This window comes from Oncorhynchus keta, chromosome 19, assembly GCF_023373465.1.
Source record: "Oncorhynchus keta strain PuntledgeMale-10-30-2019 chromosome 19, Oket_V2, whole genome shotgun sequence".
NCBI classification, from domain to species: domain Eukaryota; kingdom Metazoa; phylum Chordata; class Actinopteri; order Salmoniformes; family Salmonidae; genus Oncorhynchus; species Oncorhynchus keta.
In genome coordinates, this window is record NC_068439.1 from 62,813,761 (window position 1) to 62,836,039 (window position 22,279).

The 22,279-nt window shown below is 41.4% G+C and overlaps 1 protein-coding gene across 3 annotated transcripts in view; it reads left to right on the forward strand.

Annotated features, from left to right (window-relative positions):
* txlnba (taxilin beta a) overlaps positions 1 to 22,279 on the forward strand; it is a 78,780-nt gene that overhangs the window by 55,210 nt on the left and 1,291 nt on the right. For 2 of the 3 annotated variants that reach the window (XM_052470982.1, XM_035794196.2), the window contains 8 exons: positions 4,085 to 4,420; positions 6,025 to 6,116; positions 6,727 to 6,897; positions 11,905 to 12,099; positions 19,234 to 19,353; positions 19,665 to 19,739; positions 21,831 to 21,923; positions 22,134 to 22,229. In XM_052470982.1, the coding sequence (XP_052326942.1) occupies positions 4,099 to 4,420; positions 6,025 to 6,116; positions 6,727 to 6,897; positions 11,905 to 12,099; positions 19,234 to 19,353; positions 19,665 to 19,739; positions 21,831 to 21,923; positions 22,134 to 22,229 (1,164 nt within the window). In that variant the 5' untranslated portion in view covers positions 4,085 to 4,098. Of the gene's footprint in view, positions 1 to 4,084; positions 4,421 to 6,024; positions 6,117 to 6,726; positions 6,898 to 11,904; positions 12,100 to 19,233; positions 19,354 to 19,664; positions 19,740 to 19,777; positions 19,853 to 21,830; positions 21,924 to 22,133; positions 22,230 to 22,279 lie in introns of all 3 variants that reach the window. The other variant, XM_052470981.1, reaches the window with a different exon arrangement.

Sequence of the window (22,279 nt, forward strand, 5' to 3'; positions counted from 1 at the left end):
ATTGCTGTTGATTCTAAGCAATATTGTGCTGCTATTTTTATTGACTTGGCCAAAGCTTTAGATATGGTAAACCATTCCATTCTTCTGGGCCGGCTAAGGAGTATTGGTGTCTCTGAGGGGTCTTTGGCCTGGTTTGCTAACCACCTCTCTCAAAGAGTGCAGTGTATAAAGTCAGAACATCTGCTGTCTCCAATGGAGTACCCCAAGGCTCAATCCTAGGCCCCACGCTCTTCTCAATTTACATCAACAACATAGCTTAGGCAGTACGAAGCTCTCTCATCCATTTATATGCAGATGATGGGGCGGAAGTGGTTAGAGCGTTGGACTAGCAACCGGAAGGTTGCGAGTTCAAACCCCCGAGCTGACAAGGTACAAATCTGTCGTTCTGCCCATGAACAGGCAGTTAACCCACTGTTCCCAGGCTGTCACTGAAAATAAGAATATGTTCTTAACTGACTTGCCTGGTTAAATAAAGGTAAAATTAAAAAGAAAAATTTAAATACAGTCTTATACTCAGCTGGCCCCTCCCCGGATGTTGTGTTAAACGCTTTACAACACAGCTTTCTTAGTGTCCGAAAACTTTCTCTGCCCTTAACCTTGTTCTGAACACCTCCAAAACAAAGGTTGTGTGGTTTGGTAAGAAGAATGACCCTCTCCCCACTGGTGTGATTACTACCTCTGAGGGTTTAGAGCTTATACAAATACTTGGGAGTATGGCTAGACGGTACACTGTCCTTCTCTCAGCACATATCAAAACTGCAGGCTAAGGTTAAATCTAGACTTGGTTTCCTCTATGGTAATCGCTCCTCTTTTACCCCAGCTGCCAAACTAACCCTGATTTAGATGACCATCCTACCCATACTAGATTACTGAGACGTAATTGATAGATTGGCAGGTAAAGGTGCTCTCGAGCGGCTAGATGTTCTTTACCATTCGGCCATCAGATTTGCCACCAATGCTCCTTATAGGACACATCATACCAGTCGCAAGACCCACTGGTTGATGCCTATTCTAAAACCCTCTAGGGCCTCACTCCCCCCTATCTGATATACCTACTGTGGCACTCATCCTCCACATAAAACACCCGTTCTGCCAGTCACATTCTGTTAAAGGTCCCCAAAGCACACACATCCCTGGGTTGCACCTCTTTTCAGTTCGCTGCAGCTAGCGACTGGAACAAGCTGCAAAAAACACTAAAACTGGACTCAATCATGGACACTCTTACTGACAGTTGTGGCTGCTTCGCGTGATGTATTGTTGTCTGTGCCCAATAATGTTTGTACCATGTTTTGTGCTGATGCCATTTGTTGCTACCATGTTGTTGTCATGTTGTGTTGCTACCATGCTGTGTTGTCATGTTATGCTGCCGTGCTATGTCGTTGTCTTAGGTCTCTCTTTATGTAGCTTCATGTAGTGTTGTTATGTGTGTTTTGTCCTATATAAAAAATATATATCTCTGCCCCCTGTCTCCGCAGGAGGCTTTTGCCTTTTGGTAGGACATCATTGGGGTGGCAGGGTAGCCTAGTGGTTAGAGCGTTGGACTAGTAACTGGAAGGTTGCAAGTTCAAATCCCAGAGGTTGTTTTATGTGGAGGATGAGGGCCGCAGTAGGTATCTCAGATAGGGTGGAGTGAGGCCCTAGAGGGATTTCTTTTGATTTTCCCATGATGTCAAGCAAAGAGGCACTGAGTTTGAAACTAGGCCTTAAAATACATCCACAGATACACCTCCAATTAACTCAACTTATGTCAATTATCCTATTAGAAGCTTCTAAAGCCATGACATAATTTCTTTGAATTTTCCAAGCTGTTTAAACGCACATTCAACTCAGTGTATGTAAACTTCTGACCCACTGGAATTGTGATACAGTGAATTATAAGTGAAATAATCTGTCTGTAAATAAGTGTTGGAAAAATTACTTGTGTCATGCACAAAGTAGATGTCCTAACCGACTTGCCAAAACTATAGTTTGTTAACAAGAAATTTGTGGAGTGGTTTTAATGACTCCAACCTAAGTGTATGTCAACTACCGACATCAACTGTAGGCTATGCACTTCATTAAATTGATCGATGTCATGCCTGCTCCCGCTCCCCCTTCGTGGCACTCCAGGGCGCCAGGCTGCCCATCATTTTACGCACATGTCACCATCTTAACGTGCATCAGCGCTTCATTGGACTCACCTGTACTCCTTCACGTTTTGATTGCCTTCCCTATATCTGTCTGTTCCTCTGTTTCATACCTGTGTCAGCATTAATGTTTTTTATGTCCAGAAGCTCTCCTGTCTTGCTTCATATATGTTTATTAATGAAATGTTCACTCCCTATACTTGCTTCTCGTCTCCAAGCGCTTGTCCTCACAGAATGCTGACACCACAATTTGAAGCATCAGGGAGTTTTTGTTTTTCTTTATATTGGTAACGTCGGGTTCGGGTGGTTTCCTTGCCTCGGTTGCCTCGGCAGGTTCCCATCCCACGTCATGCCTCAGCCGGCTCGTCAGGCTCCCATGCCTCAGTTTTTCTGCCCGTTCCCAAAAGCATTATTTGGAGATTGGCTGTGTAGGCTATTTGATGTGTTTACAGCCCTGAAGTTTAGGCTTATGCACTAATACCAGATAGCCTAAAATAGTGAAAGAAAAGCCTCAATGAAGCCTATATAAATTGCACAATAATTATACATTTATGGATTTTTTAAAAGACATTGCTTCTCTTTATTCAAACCTGAATGACCCTAAAACCGTCCGCCCAGCGGATATGAGTCATCCCGTGCATCACTATTACACAGGTACCTTTTTAGAATAGTTAGTATTATTAGTATAGTTGTCAGTTTGTTTGTTAGTTTTCTAATGTGTCTCCATATCTGCCACATGGGTAGTAGTACACTACCTTACCAAAAGTATGTGGACACCTGCTCATCGAACATCTCATTCCAAAATCATGGGCATTAATATGGGGTTGGTCCTCCCTTTACTGCTATAGCAGCCTGCACTCTTCTGGGAAGGCTTTCCACTAGATGTTGGAACATTTCTGCGGGGACTTTCGGTTTCCATTCAGCCACAAGAGCATAAGGGAGGTCGGCCACTGATGTTGGGCTATTAGGCCTGGCTCACAGTCTGCGTTCCAATTCATCCCAAAGGTGTTCGATGGGGTTGAGGTCAGGGCTCTGTGCAGGCCAGTCAAGTTCTTCCACACTGACCTTGACAAACCATTCTGTATGGACCTCACTTTGTGCACGAGTGCATTGTCATGCTGAAACAGGAAAGGGCCTTTCCCAAACTGTTGTCACAAAGTTAGAAGCACAGAATCTTCTAGAATGTCATTGCTGTAATGTTAAGATTTCCCTTTACTGGAACTATGGGGCTTAGCCCAAAACGTTAAAAACAGCCCCAGACCATTATTCCTCCTCCACCAAACTTTACAGTTGGCTCTATGAATTTGGGCAGGTAGTGTTCTCCAGACATCCGCCAAACCCAGATTTGTCTGTCAGACTGCCAGATCGTGAAGTGTGATTCATCACTCCAGAGAACGTGTTTCCACTTCTCCAGAGTCCAAAGGCGGCAAACCTTACACCACTCCAGCTGACACTAGGCATTGTGCATTGTTATCTTAAAAGCTGCTCGGCCATGGAAACCCATTTCATGAAGCTCCCGACCAATGGTTCTTGTGCTGACGTTACTTCTAGGGGCAGTTTGGAACTCGGTAATGAGTGTTGCAGACGATTTTTACATGTTAAGTTCACTCTGCGGTCCCGTTTTGTGAGCTTGTGTGAGCTGTTGTTGCTCCTAGATGTTTCCACTTCAATAATAGCACTTACAGTTGACGGGGGCAGCTCTACCAGTGCAGCAATTTGGCGAACTGACTTGTTGGAAAGGTGGCATCCTATGAGAGTGCCACGTTGAAAGTCACTGAGCTCTTCAGTAAGGCCATTCTATTGCCAATGTTTGTCTATGTAGATTTCATAGCTGTGTGCTCGATTTTATACACCTGTCAGCCACGAGTGTGGCTGAAATATCCACAAATTTGAAGTGGTGTCCACAGAATTTTGTATATGTAGGACATCTAACACCCTATATCTCTGTCCCCTCTCAGCCACATCTGTAAGAATGGAGATCAACGTCCAGTCTGTTGCAGAGGTCATCCCAGCCCAGACCAGTGTGACTCCACCACCGTCCCCAGTCACAGCAGAGACCCCGGTCCCTCTACCCCAGGAGGGCCAGCACATGGACCCCATGGAGGAGTTTGGTCGTCGGCTGGACGAAATTATCAACACCTATGGCTCCGCAGCCAGCCTGATAGAGAAACAGTGCATCATCCTGGAAACGGATAAGGTGGAAGAGGAGGCAAGCGGAGAGGAAGCTGATGAAGTCACAGCCGCCAAGAACACCAGCACGGGCAAGGATGCAAAGAAGTTGCTGAAAGGCTTAGGTAGGTGGATTTAGGGAGGTCAATGTTTTGTTTTCCTCATGCATTACTTGGATTGTGCAGTTTTGTTTTTAAAGACAACATTAACACTTTTATATATATAGAAAACATAGTCAAGTCCCACAACCTTACATTCAGCAGCAGAATGGTTTTGTATTTCAACACAGCTATGCTATAATTTGTTGTTGTCCGAGAATAGTTTTCATTGACTTCAAAAATATGAACGCAACATGCAACAATTTCAAAGATTTTACTGTTACAGTTCATTTAAGGACATCAATCAATGAAAATAAATTCATTGGGCCCTAATCTATGGATTTCACATTACTGGAAATATAGATATGCATCTGTTGATTACAGATACCTTAAAAAAATGGGCCTCACAATGGGCCTCAGGATCTCGTTGCGGCATCTTTGTGCATTTAAATTGGTGGACATTCCTGCAGTCAGCATGCCTATTGCACGCTCCCTCAAATCTTGAGACATCTGTGACAATGTGTTGTGTGACAAAACTGACAATTTTAGAGTAGCCCTCTACTGTCCCCGGCACAAGGTGCACCTATGTTATGATCATGCCGTTTTATCAGCTTCTTGATATGCCACACCTGTCCAGTGGATGGATTATCTTGGCTAAGGGGAAATGCTCACTAACAGGGATGTAAACAAATGTGTTCACAAAATTTGAAAGAAATAAGCTTTTGTATGGAACATTTCTGAGATATTTGATTTCTGTCCTGAAACATGGGACCAACACACTTTACATATATTTATATTTTTGTTCACTGTAAATGGGGTGGCAGGTAGCCTAGCAGTTAGAGTGTTGGGCCAGTAACTGAAAGGTTGCTCGTTTGAATCCCTGAGCTGACAAGGTGAAAAATGTGTCAATGTGCACTTAAGCAAGGCACTTAACCTTAATTGCTCAGGAGTCGCTGTTAATAATGAAAGACCATGGCCATGACCCTACTCTCAGGGGGAGTTGGGATATGCAAAAACATATATATCAATAAATAAATATAGTACACACTTGTAAATGTTTGAAATAGAACAAATATGAGCATACACCAAATTATTATTATATAGTCAGAGGATGCATTCCTTCATCTTCTTTTGAATCTAAGACTTACTGTATAAGTGGGCAAGATCATTTAAAATCATGACTGCTTATCCGCAAAGGAACAAGCAGACATGTTAAGTGTCATGTTATTGTATCTCAACATCCATCCATGTTGTGCCCCATGTTCAGACTGTGTTTTGAGGACAGGTTACACAAGTTATGGGGAGAGGCCTGCTTCAGAGCAACACAAAGTGTATTTTCTAACCAATAGCAGATGTTGGAGATAGTTTCTTTGCCTCAACATGAAACCAGGCCAGCAACAGAGGGTAATACAAATCTTGGTTACGCATTTTCAGCCATTTGATTTTATTTGCTTTTCCAAAGCCATAGGTGTCAAGATGCAAGAGCTTTCATGCAGGGGAAATTGCTTCAGAAAAGTATTTATTTTGAAACCATTTATAGAATGATCCCTGTTGGCCTTTTTCCATCTTTCTTTTTCTAGTGCCTGTCCAAATGGAAACAAACACTACACGATTTCTCTCTATCCACACAGGAAAGGAGGGCACGCTTCTAATGCAAAGTTTGAACAAGCTGTGCACGCCAGAAGAGAAACTGGATGCTCTACTCAAGAAGTATGCCGAACTGGTGAGTGTTCTCTTCTCCCCTCTATCAGCACACCAGAGAGTAGAGTCCTTCAGCACAGCAGGAACCAGCAGCAATAAAACAGACCAGGGAAAGTTGAAAGGAAACAAATAAAAGCACACATGAATCAACAGGGAAAACACAGAGTGCCTAGTGAGATCTTGAAAGTGGTTCAGTCTCGTACCGTGATGACCTAAATATTCTGCGCCTCTGGCTGCAAAGGCGAAAATGAACGCAAAGGCCGTATTCCATAATAAGACAGCTAGCTGCAACATGGCTCTGTAATTCCTCAACAAGGCAACATCAGGAACACTAGGCATTATGAATAATATTACCAAAGACATCGTCTACCAGTCTGCTTCATGTGTAGTAATTGGACAGTACCTACATATACAGTGCATAGTATCACCAGGAAAAAGAAAGAGACAAACCTAAAGAGATGTCGAGATGAAACAAATATATACCCATCCACCCACCCAGCCATACCAAATCCTCTTAGGACATGTTTTTATTATTTTAGTCAAAAGCAGCTTAGACAGCCCAAGTCTGAACAGAGGGCAGAGGCTGAAAGGCAGTGCAATGTATATGGCACATCTGTCTGCATGGTCCACAGCTGGAGGAGCGGCGAGGAGAGCAGAAGCAGCTGAGGTTCCTTCAGAAGAAGCAGGGCCACATGGGGAAGGAGAGGGACCAGCTCCAGTACGAGCACAGCAGAGCCATCCTGGCCCACAGCAAACTGGAGGGCCTCTGCAAGGAACTCCAGAGGCACAACAAGACCCTCAAGGTGGGTGATAACTGTTCGGCTCCATCACTACACTAATCTACTCGACATTATGGGTTCAAGACCCTGAAGGTGGGTTAATGCTCCCTGCTCAGCTGTAAAATAACTAAGAAATCTGTCATTAATTTTGACGTTTTCACAGAGGAGATCTTAGTCGCGCAATTGTACATATCTAACTAAGATGTTTGGTGCAGTATTTCTCAGGTGAACAAAATTTGCATGAAAATGAGTTGTCTATCATTGAATGACAACAAACACTTAATTGACGAATCCCTACTGTTGACCAATGACAGCTTGCCTTGAGAACATTGTTTGTGTGTATGAACAGCCGAAAACCCTTACCATAGACCAAAATGAACAAAAATGATACAAAATGTTGTCTTAATATACAGTACCAGTCAAAGGTTTGGACCTACTCATTCAAGGGTATTTCTTTATTTTTACTATTTTCTACATTGTAGAATAATAGTGAAGACATCAACACTATGAAATAACACATGTAGCATCATGTAGTAAACAAATCAAAATACATTTTATATTTGAGATTCTTCAAAGTAGAAAATTCTACTTAACCCCACTGTCATGGCTAAATTCCCAATCTGGCCTTCATACCATCATTTACATCATGGCCACGGAATCATCCCCAGTTTACAATTAGCTCTTTCATCCCCCCTACTTTCCTCTGTAACCATTCCCCAGGTCGTTGCTGTAAATGAGAATGTGTTCTCAGTCAACTTACCTGGTAAAATAAGGGTAAAATAAAATAAATAAATAAAGCAACCCTTTGCCTTGATGACTGATTTGCACACTCTTAATATTCTCAACCAGCTTATCATGGAATGCTTTTCCAACAGTCTTGAAGGAGTTCTCATATATGTTGAGCACTTATTGACTGTTTATCCTTCACTCTGCGGTCCAACTCATCCCAAACTTTCTCAATTGAGTTGAGGTCGGGTGATTGTGGAGGCCAAGTCATCTGATGCAGCACTCCATCACTCTCCTTACAGGTCAAATAGCCCTTACACAGCCTGGAGGTGTGTTGGGTCATTGTCCTGTTGAAAGACAAATGATAGTCCCACTAAGCGCAAACTAGATGGGATGGCGTATTGCTGCAGAATGCTGTGGTAGCCATGCTGGTTAAATGTGCCTTGAATTCTAAATAAATCACTGACAGTTTCACCAGCAAAGCACCCCCACACCATCACACCTCCTCTTTCATGCTTCAAGGTGGGAACCACACACGTGGAGATCATCCATTCACCTATTCTGCATCTCATAAAGACACTTCAGTTGGAACCAAAAATCGCAAATTTGGAATAATCAGACCAAAGGACAGACTTCAACCAGTCTAATGTCCATTGCTTGTGTTTCTTGGCCCAAGCAAGTCTCTTCTTCTTATTGGTGTCCTTTAGTAGTGTTTTCTTTGCTGCAATTCGACCACGAAGGCCTGATTCAAGTAGTCTCCTCTGAGAAGTTGATGTTGAGATGTGTCTGTTACTTGAACTATGTGAAGCATTTATTTTGGCTGAAATCTGAGGCCCAGTTAACTCTAATAAACTTATCCTCTGCAGCAGAGGTAACTCTGGGTCTTCTGTTCCTGTGTCGGTCCTCATGAAAGCCAGTCTCATCATAGCGCTTGATGGTTTTTGCGACTGCACTTGAAGAAACGCTAACATTTCTTGACATTTTCCAGGATTGACTGACCTTCATGTCTTAATGTCTTATCTTCTGTATACCACCCCTACCTTGTCACAACACAACTGATTGGCTCAAAAGCATTAAATTAACTTTTAACAAGGCACACCTGTTATGTGAAATGCATTCCAGGTGATGACCTCATAAAGCTGTTTGAGAGAATGCCAAGAGTGTGCAAAGTTGTCATTTAAAAAATATATATATATTTCACCTTTATTTAACCAGGTAGGCCAGTTGAGAACAAGTTCTCATTTACAACTGCGACCTGGCCAAGATTAAGCAAAGCAGTGCGACACAAACAACAACTCAGAGTTACACATGGAATAAACAAACGTACAGTCAATAACACAATAGAAAAGTCTATTTACAGTGTGTGCAAATTAAGTAAGATTAGGGAGGTAAGGCAATAAATAGGCCGTAGTGGCGAAATAATTACAATTTATCCATTAAACACTGGAGTGATAGATGTGCAGCAGATGAATGTGCAAGTAGAGATACTGGGGTGCAAAGGAGCAAAACAAATAAATAACAATATGGGGATGAGGTAGTTGGGTGGGCTAATTACAGATGGGCTATGTACAGGTGCAATGATCTGTAAGCTGCTCTGACAGCTGATGCTTAAAGTTAGTGTGGGAGATATGAGTCTCCAGCTTCAGTGATTTTTGCAATTCATTCCAGTCATTGGCAGCAGACAACTAGAAGGAAAGGTGGCCAGTTGGCTTTGGGGATGACCAGTGAACTATACCTGCTGGAGTGTGTGCTACGGGTGGGTGCTGCTATGGTGACCAGAGAGCTGAAATAAGGCGGGGCTTTACCTATAAAAGACTTAGATGACCTGGAGCCAGTTGGTTTGGCGACGAATATGAAGCGAGGGCCAGACAACGAGAGCATAAAGGTCGCAGTTGTGGGTAGTATATGGGGCTTTGGTGACAAAATGGATGGCACTGTGAAAGACTACATCCAATTTGCTGAGTAGAGTGTTGGAGACTATTTTGTAAATGACATTGCCGAAGTCAAGGATCTGTAAGATAGTCAGTTTTACGAGGGTATGTTTGGCAGCATGTGTGAAGGATGCTTTGTTGCAAAATAGGAAGCTGATTCTAATTTTGGATTGGAGAGTTTTAATGTGAGTCTGGGAGGAGAGTTTACAGTCTAACCAGACACCTGGGTATTTGTAGTTGTCCACATATGCTAAGTCAGAACCGTCCAGAGTAGTGATAATAGACGGGCGGGCAGGTGCGCGCAACTATCAGTTGAAGAGCATGCATTTAGTTTTACTTGCATTTAAGAGCAGTTGGAGGCCACAGAAGGAGAGATGTATGGCATTGAAGCTCGTCTGGAGGGTTGTTAACACAGTGTCCAAAGAAGGGCCAGTGTAGGTCATCAAGGCAAAGGGTGGCTACTTTGAAGAATCTCAAATATATTTTGATTTGTTTAACACTTTTTGGTAACAACATGATTTCCTATATGTTATTTCATAGTTTTGATGTCTTCACTATTAATATACAATGTAGAAAATAGTAAAAAATAAAGAAAAACCAGTGAATGAGTAGGTGTGTCCAACCTTTTGACTGGTACTGTATGTACAAACTGTTCCGAACAGTTTCAGATGGGAACCATATGGATGACTTTAGTTGACTCCAATACACAGCAGGGGAGCAGAGCAACAATCTACCAGCCTCTTACTGTATGTTTAATCAACTGATCTATTGATGTCTCACTGTTGGTAGCTGTGAGTATTGAAACTCAAATAGACTTGATGAGTGAAATAGGACATCAAACGCAGGAGAGAGAAAATGTTACTGTCAATGCTTGTCAACTATACTTACTGTACATTTGACTTTATTTCTTAAACTACTGGTATTTTCATTCTAAAAGTTAGATTGCTCAAGGGGCCACTTCCAAAAGGCCTTGACTCTCTTCCCTGAGTCAGAGTGCTCTCAATGTCAGAGGGTCATAGCTCAATTAGCCCTTACATGCTTGAGTGTTCTGTTACATCTATAAATAATAGATTGACAAATTTTTAGTCATCCCATTATAAGCAGTTTGTCTGTAAGGTTTCGAAGAAAGTCCATTACCAATAGCACTACCTAATTTGGCCACATGCTTAAGCAAAGGTCACAGGTTTAGCATAATCAAAGGTTTATATTGTGTTGCCACTGCTGTTAGTCCTCTTAATGTGAAACCTCTTCGGCTAAATCTCCAGTTTTGATTAAGTTTATCCCTTAATTCAGCATCACTGAACCCAGTGTTCACGTATTCTTTGATTCACAGCCAACAGTTATGTACACAGTATGATTAAATGGGCATTTGATTTGTTTATGAATCATTTATAAATCACCCTATTGGTCATTAATGGCATAATGCTCAATGATCTGTAAACAAATTGACCTTTTTCACTGGATCAGTATCCTGTCTATTGTGTACCACTTACACAACCTCTGGGACGCATTTCATCTCCTGTTCTTCTCCCCTGGGGAGGTAATTGGACACCCCGTCTCTCTACACTTGGAGGACCTCTGTTGTCTCACTGCCACACTGCGCCGTGTGTGTGTGTTAGTGTGTGTGTGATTCACACTCAGGCCTTGGGAAGAGACCCCTCAAACACAGGGCACAGGTGTCGTGGCTCTCTGACAAGAGGGATGGTCTCATTGGTCTTTTGTGGCATCTGCCCTTCGACTATAAATCAAAGGCAAGAGAAAAAGGCTCAGAGGCACAAGCAGAGGATGGGCGCGGCCCTCCCCTGATGGGCTAAAGCTCTAAAGCCTTGACACATCCATCTCTTTCCTTCTAACATCTTCACATTTCAATGTCTAAAGGAAATCAGGGTGGAAGCAGAGTTAGGGTTATCATTTGACTATTGGGTATAACCGATTGATATGCAGCAATCATTATGAAAAAATGAACATTGTTAGTACATGCAAAGTGAATCAAAATATGCCGATTTGAATGGGAATGTGACAGCTGTTGAAAGTGGAACATCATGTCTTGTCATCTGGTAGCAGAGTCTGAGGAGGAGTGGCGTTAATGTGCTTTGCTACTTCAGTGGTAGGAGCTCTGTCTTTGAGCACTTAGCTGCAGGTTGAATTGAGTTACATTTCCCATGTGGGGGCTTACGCCTGTGTCATTTGTAAAATAAACAGCCATGTCTTAATATAGAAACTCTGGCAATGCTTGGCTTGCTTCTCAGTAAGCTGAGTCTGGAAACTGGCATTTCACAAACCTGACCCCAGCAACTTTATGAGAGGGTTGTGTTGGAGGTTGACTAAAGTCTGAATGTCTCTCTCTCTCCCTCTCCCCCTCCCTCTCCCTCAGGAGGAGACCCTTGCGCGTTGTCGTGAGGATGAGGAGAAGCGCAGAGAGATCACCACTCACTTCCAGAGCACGCTGACAGACATCCAGGCTCAGATCGAGCAGCACAGTAACCGCAACAACAAGCTGTGTTCGGAGAACACCAACCTGGCAGACAAACTCAAACACATCATCAGCCAGTATGAGCAGAGAGAGGAGGTACACGACAGGGACACTTAACCTCACTGTTACATGTCTGTATATCTGTACACCCTCATCCCCGGCCTACTAACCTCATGCATGCAGGCTCCAGTCAGAGAGTCATTTGATAACCAAAGACGTTATTGATGATGATATTCATCTACAGGAAATGAACACTTGTATGTGGGGGGGGGGGGCAGATTTTCTCTGCTCTGCTGACTGCTCATACAGGAGTAATAACATCCTAGTGCACAAATGTATTTTTTTTTAATAGACAGTATGCAGCCCCCTCAGCACCCTTACTTCCTGCTGCTATGCTTAAAGCTATTATTGCTTCCTACTCACATCAATACTTAGAGATATAGGCAGAAAGGGCTCCTTATTTGTGCTGTATACATGACAAATTCATACCATTTTTAAGGTTGAATCTCACTCATTGAGTGACACTATAGCATATACAGTATAATCACAAAAAACACACTTAATATGAGGGCATGCACTTAATATGTTGTGAAATCTGTTACGAATGTATTGTATTGTAACGTTTTTCAAATGTATAGTAACATTCAAAAGTTTGGACACACCTACTCATTCAAGGGTTTTTCTTTATTTTTACTATTTTCTACATTGTAGAATAATAGTGAAGACATCAAACCTATGAAATAACACATATGGAATCATGTAGTAACCAAACAAATCAAAATATATTTTATATTTGAGATTCTTCAAAGTGACCCTTTACTTAGTAGCAATGCAAATATCATGGTACAGCTGCATAGACACTCAATCATCATGTTACTTCTTAATGGTACGTTTATAAACATAGATATGATGAATAGAATTTAAACTTGTGTCTCGTTAAATAAGTGTAGCTAGTTATAGTTGTAAAGGCCTAGCAGATAATAAGAAAAGACTATCAATATTTACCTGGCTAAAAGAGAAGGAATATAATATCTATTGTTTACAGGAAACTCATTCAACAATTTTAGATGGAGTTTTGTGGAAAAAGGACTGGGGGTGCCAAATATACTTCTCCCATGGGGAAAAATTTCAAAAGGGGTGATGATATTAATTAACAGTTATTTTGATCCAAATGTGAAAATTGTCCAAACAGATCCTCAAGATAGATGGATGATGTTAAATATGTTATTGGGCCATAAACAGGTATGGCTCATTAACCTATAAGGTCCATATAATGATGATCCACACTTCTTGAAAATGTACACTACCATTCAAAAGTTTGAGGTCACTTAGAAAGGTCCTTGTTTTTGAAAGAAAAGCTATTTTTTCCCATTAAAATAACATCAAATAGTTCAGAAAATACAGTGTAGACATTGTAAATGACTATCGTAGCTGGAAAAGGCTGTTTTTTAAATTAAATATCTACATATGCCCATTATCAGCAAAGGTCACCGTGTTCCAATGGCATGTTTAATTTAAACTTTATTTTACTAGGCAAGTCAGTTAAGAACAAATTCTTATTTTCAATGATGGCCTAGGTACAGTGGAAGAAGAACGACAGATTTGTACAGGGGTTTGATCTTGCCAACTTTTGGTTACTAGTCCAACGCTCTAACCACTAGGCTACCTTGCCGCCCCACGTTGTGTTAGCTAATCAAAGTTTATCATTTTAAAATGCTAATTGATCATTAGAAAATGTTGCAATTCTGTTAGCACGGCTGAAAACTGTTGTCCTGATTAAAGAAGCAATACAACTGGCCTTCTTTAGACTAGTTGAGTATCTGGAGCATCAGCATTTGTGGGTTCGATTACAGGTTCAAAATGGCAAGAAACATTTACATTTACATTTAAGTCATTTAGCAGACGCTCTTATCCAGAGCGACTTACAAATTGGTGCATACACCTTATGACATCCAGTGGAACAGCCACTTACAATAGTGCATCTAAATCTTTTAGGGGGGGGGGTGAGAAGGATTACTTACCCTATCCTAGGTATTCCTTGAAGAGGTGGGGTTTCAGGTATACAAATAACAAATAACTTTCTTCTGAAATTCGTCAGTCTATTCTTGTTCTGAGAAATGAAGGCTATTCCATGTGAGAAATTGCCAAGAAACTGAAGACCCCAAACTTTTGAACAGTAGTGTATATAATAATTTATCAACCCTACAAACAAGAATCTATTATTATGGTGGGAGATTATAATACGGTTTTAAATACCTCTATGGATCGTAAAGGAAATCACACTACAAACTATCACCCTCAGGCACTTAAAATTTATTCGGGATCGGTGTCCCACCCACGGGGCAGTTGAGATAGGTTTATGTGATTAGCATGAGGTTGTAAGTAACAAGAAATTTCCCAGGACATAGACATATCTGATATTGGCAGAAAGCTTGCATTCTTGTTAATCTAACTGCACTATCCAATTTACAATAGCTATTACAGTAAAATAATACCATGCTATTGTTTGAGGAGCGTGCACAATTTTCAACATGAAAAGTTATTAATACACAAATTAGGCAGATTTGGGCAGTCTTGACACAAAACTTTGAACAGAAATGCAATGGTTCATTGGATCAGTCTAAAATGTTGCACAAACACTGTTGCCATCGAGTGGACAGAATATACATTGCATCTGTGCTGGAATAATACATTATGTTCTTTCTCTTGCATTTCAAAGATGATGTTACAAAAAAATGTAAACGGTTGTTTTTTTCATTGTATCACCTTTTACCAGATCTATTGTGTTATATTCTGTTACATTCCTTTCACAATTCCACAATCTTCAAAGTGTTTCCTTTCAAATAGTACCAAGAATATGCATATCCTTGCTTTAGGGCTTGAGCTACAGGCAGTTAGATTTGGCTATGTCATTTTAAGTAAAAACATAATGGGAAAATCAAAAGAAATCAGCCAAGATCTCAGAAAAAACTGTAGACCTTCACAAGTCTGGTTCATCCTTGGGAGCAATTTCCAAAGGCCTGAAGGTACCACGTACAAACAATAGCAAGCAAGTATTAACACCATCAGACAGCCGTCATATCGCTCAGAAAGGAGACGCGATCTGTCTCCTAGAGATGAACGTACTTTGGTGCGAAAAGTGCAAATCAATCCCAGAACAACAGTGAAGATGCTGGAGGAAACAGGTACAAAATTATCTCTATCCACAGTAAAAACGAGTCCTATATCGACATAACCTGAAAGGCTGCTCATCAAGGAAGAAGCCACTGCTCAAAAACCGTGATTAAAAAAGCCAGACTACAGTTTGCAACTGCACATGGGGACAAAGATCAAACTTTTTGGAGAAATGGTAAGTAGGAGTGGTATACAGAAGATAACCCTATTTGGTAAAAGACCAAGTCCATATTATGGCAAATAGTCCATCATTACTTTAAGACATGAAGTCAATCTGGAAAATATCAAGAACTTTGAAAGTTTCTTCAAGTGCAGTCGCAAAAACCATCAAGTGCTATGATGAAACTGACTCTCATGAGGACCTTCACAGGAAAGGAAGATGCAGAGTTACCTCTGCTGCTGATGATGTTCATTCGATTTACCAGCCTCAGAAATGGCAGCCCAAATAAATGCTTCACAGAGTTCAAGTCATAGACACATCAATATCAACTGTTCAGATGAGACTGTGTGAATCAGGCCTTCATGGTCAAATTGCTGCAAAGAAAACACTACTAAAGGACACCAATAAGAAGAAGAGACTTGCTTGGGCGAAGAAACACAAGCAATAGACATTAGACCAGTGGAAATCTGTCTTTTGGTCTGAAGAGTCCAAATTTGAAATTTTTGGTTCCAACCACCATGTCTTTGTGAGACGTAGAGTAGGTGAACAGATGATCTCCGCATGTGTGGTTCCCACCGTGAAGCAAGACGGAGGAGGTGTGAAGGTGTGGGGGTGCTTTGCTGGTCACACTGTCTGTGATTTTATCAGACCTCAGGATAAGACCCAGATGCAGACAGTTCGGAGCAACAGAAGTTTATTACAAAAACAGGGGGCAGGCAAAGGTCAGGCCAATGGCAGGCAGAGGTCAGTAATCCAGGGCAGTGTCACAAGGTACAGAACAGCAGGCAGGCTCAGGGTCAGGACAGGCAGAATGGTAAAAACCGGGAAAACGAGAACTGGAGTACGGGAAAAACGCTGGTAGGCTTGACGAGACAAGACGAACTGGCAACAGACAAACAGAGAGCACAGGTATGAATATACAGGGGATAATGGAGCAGATGGGCGACACCTGGAGGGGTTGGAGACAACCACAAAGACAGGTGAAACAGATCAAGGTTTGTCAGATTTATTTAGAATTCAAGGCACACTTAATCAGCATGGCTACCACAGTATTCTGCAGCGATACGGCATACCATTTGGGTTGAGCTTGGTGTGACTATTTGTTTTTCAACAGGACAATGACCCAAAACACACCTCCAGGCTGTGTAAAGGCTATTTAACCAAGAAAGAGAGTGATGCAGTGCTGCATCAGATGACCTGGTCTCCTCAATCACCCGACCTCAACCCAAATTAGATGGTTTGGGTTGAGTTGGACCTCAGAGTGAAGGAAAAGCAGCCAACAAGTGCTCAGGATGTGTGGGAACTCCTTCAAAAGCATTCCTCATGAAGCTGGTTGAGAGAATGCCAAGAGTGTGAAAAGCTGTCATCAAGGCAAAGGGTGGATACTTTGAAGAATCTCAAATATATTTTGATTTGATTAACACTTTTTTTGGTTACTACATGATTAATTTGTGTTATTTCATGATGTCTTCAATATTATTCTACAATGTAGAAAATAGTACAAAAAATGAAAAACCCTTGAATGAGTAGGTGTGTCCAAACGTTTGATTGGTACTGTATAACTGCCTTAATTTGGACCTTAGGAAGAGTAGCTGCTGCCTTGGCAGCAGTTAATGGGGATCCATAATAAATACAATACAGGACAAGCTGCTGCTGCTGCTGCTTTTGCTGCTCACATACACAGCTGGGAATGGTGTATAAAAACCATCATGATTTAAATGTCCTATTTATTTGTTGTTGCTTTATTACTGGTGGAGTTTCTAGTAATTTGTCTCAAGTGCCATCTGCTGGTTGTAGTCAGCATAAACACTTAAGAGGCAGCGTGCCAGAAAGAGATGTGATTATTTGACATCCAAATAACATCTAATGTGTCCTATTAAAATAAGTGATTAGAACCACACATTGCAATGATGAACAAGCCATTCTGACATCAGCAGTTGCATAAAATGGACACAAGTTGACATTTGATAGTTGGCTAAATGCTGAGATGGATTCATTTCCAGATGGACATTAAATGTTCTCCTTTTGGCAGAGAAATTGTGGATTATTCCACACTGTGTACACATATGGCTATTTGCCATAGTAATGAAAATACACTGAACAAAAATATAAATGCAACATGTAAAGTGTTGGTCCCATGTTTCATGAGCTATATCCCATAATTGCTCCATACACACAAAAAGCTTATTTCTTATTTATGACCCTGTTAGTGAGCATTTATCCTTTGACAAAATAATCCATCCACCTGACAGGTGTGGCATATCAAGAAATTGATTAAAACAGCATGATCATTACACAGGTGCACCTTGTGCTAGGGACAGTAAAAGGCCACTTTAAAATGTGCAGTTTTGTCACAACACAATGCCACAGCGCTGGTTTCAAGTTTTCAGGGAATGTGCAATTGGCATGCTGACTGCAAGAATGTCCACCAGCGCTGTTGCCAGAGAATTTAATGTTAATTTCTCTACCCTGCCTCCCGGGTGGCACATCACAGTGCTATCTGTGCCACCAGAGATTCTGGGTTTGAGCCCAGGCTCTGTTGCAGCTGGCCGCAACCGGGAGGCCCATGGGGCGGTGCACAATTGGCCCAGCTACGTCTGGGTTAGGGAGGGTTTGGCCGGCAGGGATATCCTTGTCTCATTGCGCACTAGCGACTCCTGTGTTGGGCTGGGCACAGTGCACACTGACCAGGTCGCCAGGTGTACAGTGTTTCCTCTGACACATTGGTGCGGCTGGCTTCCGGGTTGGATGTGCATTGTGTCAAGAAGCAGTGCGGCTAGGTTGGGTCGTGTTTTTGAGGACGTATGGCTCTCGACCTTCGCCTCTCCCGAGTCTGTACAGGAGTTGCAGCGATGAGACAAGACTGTAACTACCAATTGGATAGCATGAAATTGGGGGGGGGGAAATATAACAAATCTCTACCCTAAGCTGCCTCCAATGTTGTTTTAGAAAATTTGGAAGTACGTCCATCCGGCCTCACAACTGCAGACCACATGTAACTATACCAGCCCAGGACCTCCACATCCGGCTTCTTCACCTGTGGGATTGTCTGAGGGGGTTGTGGAGGGGAGCTGAGGAGTATTTCTGTCTGTAATAAAACCCCTTTGTGGGGAAAAATTAATTCTGATTGGCTGGGCCTGGCTCCCCAATGGGTGGGCCTGAATGCCAAGTGGTCCCCCATGGTTGCACCCCTGCATACTCATGTGAAGTCCATAAATTAGGGCCTAATTTATTCATTTGAATTGACTGATTTCCTTATATGAACTGTAACTCAGTCACATTTTTTAAATTGTTATATTTTTGTGCAGTATAGATTAGTCTCATGCGTAAAAATAAATAATATCTATAGAAACAATTGTTTATCCCAATTGAACTAATCTGGGGTCAGTTTTCTTATCAGAATTTGTGCCCTGATAATAATAATCCCTTTATGAGTGGGTTGTATGAAAAAGTATGAAAATATATGCACTCACTACTGCAAGTCATTCTGGATAAGAGTGTCTGCTAAAATGACAAATGTAAATGTAATCCTGAAAAAGACCATACTTAAAAAATATAGATAAAGCTTTTGCATTTGTCCTCCTGTTAATTGTGAAACTATAATTCAAGTCCCAGGTTTTATGAGTTCTCCACCCACTATTTTGTCTGTTTTCTCAGGCATCATAAAACGTGTCTGGACTTTCCAATGAAATACTGTGCGTAAACAACAATGGCCTTAATTACTTTTCAAGGCACATGTTAATGACAATTTCTCATAGACAGACAGGATGGCAGTGGTGGTTATAGAGAAATGTATCCTAATGGATGGATTCATAACCTGTACAGAATGTCTTAGAAGCCCTTCTTAAAACTAAGTGTCTAATCTAGTGAGTCATCTCACCTTGTCTATCACTCAGAGCTTGGAGAAGATCTTCAAGCACCACGACCTGCAGCAGAAGCTGTCTGATACCAAACTGGAGCAAGCTAATGCACAGCTGCAGCAGGCCGAGGAGAAGCACAAGAGAGAAAAGGAATACGTGAGTCACTGTACTTACATTTGTCATTTAGCAGACGCTGTTAGCCAGAGCAAGTGCATACATTTTCAGACGGGTCCCCCATGGGAATCAAACCCACAATGCTGGCATTTCAAGTGCAATGTGATACCAACTGAGCCACACAGGAGCACAACTTTTACTGACCTTACCCACAAAGTACTGTAAAGCAATGTAAATATAGTTGAGTAACCTTTGTCTAATAAACGGTATTAAGTTTAAAACCAATCATGTTTGTTGTGCATTTGATGCTCACAGAAATGAGTATTGTAACCATCCACTGTCTCTGTTGTTAGCTACTTAGGGAGGCAATTGACAAAACAAAGAAATGCTACACATTGAAGGAGCAAGAGTTGCAGTTGAAGAAAAAGGTAAATTTGTGCTTTACGTGTGTTTTGTTTTTAACCAGTTACTGGTACATGCAGCTGAGTGGAAACTACAAGCTAAACTTCTGAGAGAGCAAGAGACTGTCATGCAGGCTCAGGTGAATATATCCAATGTGGTGCCAAACACCCTTATTCACTACATTTATTTCAGGGCTAAGTCTATGAAAGGCAAGTCCAATCCTACCATTAAGGTCCTCTGGATTGCTCCATGTGTGTCAAAGACAACTAATATTTCAGTATATACTGTATTAAGTTAATTTGGATCTATAGTAATGTTTTTCAATATCCTCACCATGGCAAAAGTGACCATCAAAAATTAGATTCTCCTCTCATAACTAGGCTATATGGCTTGATGTACTTGGTACTTGATATGAAAGGAAAATTTGTCAACTGTACTGTACAGAGCAGCCATAATTCCCATGATAGCAGCAGGCAAGAGAAACTCCCTCTTCCTGAACCAACAGGATGACACAGCATCATGGGAATATTAAAAAATGTGATGCAATGCCACACAGTACCACATACTCCAGTATCATTGATCATTCAATTATAAAATTATGAACCTATTGCAATTGCTATGTTTATTGGATATGGCACAATTATTGTATGGTGCAAGCAAATTATACAATGAAATTAGTTGGTCTGACGCACAAAGATAAATGCTTCCCTGCTGGATTCAGAAATTATAGCTGACAGTTGATATGGTTATAATTAATTGCAGAGAAACCTTGCCATTATTTAAAGCCTTGTGTTTTCTCAGTAGAAACATTACCCTGACTCCCAAATGACAAAGTAACAATAAAACAAATTATGTTAATACTGCATTTCAGTACCTATATAATCATAACACAAGGCGAGACCCAGATGCAGACACAGGAGGCAGATGATGCAGACACAGGAGGCAGTATTTATTAATCCAATAGGGTAAGACAAGAGAATGGTCATGGACAGACAAAAGGGTCAAAACCTGTTCAGAGTCCAAAAGGTACCGAAGGGCAGGCAGAATAAAGGTCAGTGCAGGCAAGATGATCAGGCAGGGGTCAAAACCAGGAAGAATATCAAAGGAAAATATTAAAAGGAGTACGGGAAAAACACACTGTTTGACTTGACTAACATACAAGACGAACTGGCACAGAGAGACAGGAAAAATAGGGATAAATACACTGGGGGAAATAAGCGACACCTGGAGGGGGTGGAAACAATCACAGGAACAGGTGAAACAGATCAGGGCATGACAATATGTTTCATCATGTATTTGTACCAGGCCATGTCATATTTCCAATCCAATTAACTAGGAATGTCAACCTTATTTGTCTCTACGATACCAGGCGTAGATTTAGATCACACAAGGAAACGGCCAAAGCAGTGCAGCCAGCAAGAAAAATCTGTTAGAATGACGTGATGCAGAAACTGATCTGTATCAAGTGAGCTTTTCTGAAATACAACACATAACCAAGCAAATGCCTTTCCTCTTTAATAGCGCATGTCAAATCAGTTGTTTTTCAAATAAAGACAGTTGATCTCAACGGGGTGGCTAGCAGATAGACAGGTTTGAATACGGGAGACTGGCGGTGTGTGCGATGTGGTTTCCCCTGAGGGCCTCCGGAGATTAGCCTGTTAACTCTAGCTGGACCGACTGCCACTGAAAAATTTATAGAGCTGCTCATTAACATAGCTCTGCCAACACTGAGCAGAGGACTGCTAAAGGGAAGCCCAGGGAGGCCGCCTGGCCAGCTGAGCGTAGAGCATTCACACCGAGGGCCCTCGGACTTGGAATGCAATGCTCTGTAATTAGGCCCTGAAGCAATGAAGAAACCAGGCAAGGCATACCAACAATGCGTGGCCTTGTTTGTATGGGAAAATATACATATTTGAGTCAGTCATGAATGACTAAATTTTTGGTGAAAACGGCTGGCTCTTCCTCTCACCACATCTCATCTCATCAAGTATAACAAATTTGTTTCTGGGTCAAATAAGGTTCAAAGCATAGATCTGATTGTTCATGAGGTGAATAGATGCTACATGTGAAATCAATTTCTGGAGTTCTCTTCTGACTGTCCCTCTGTTTTTCTGCAGCTTGCTCTGTACTCCCAGAAGTTTGAGGAGTTCCAGACTACGTTGTCTAAGAGCAACGATGTGTATGCCAGCTTCAAAAATGAAATGGAGAAGGTATGTGGCATCCTTAAAATAAAATCATCCTTCCTTTAAATATACTTTTTATTTTTAGGGCCAAGTGCATGGAGGTAATATAAGGTCGACATAATTCTGAAATGAGAAAACAGATTTATGTTGGAGGGACTGTTTTCTATATTAATCATATTCTGAATGATGGTTACATTTTCAGATACATTTTAACCCAACAAACATTTTGCTTCATAGATGACAAAGAAGATGAAAAAACTTGATAAAGAGTCGAATGTTTGGAAGACCAGATTTGAGAGCACTAACAAGGCTCTCTCGGAGATGATTGAAGAGGTAAATACTAATCTATAACACATGCAATAGTGTTAGACTTTATTCAAATG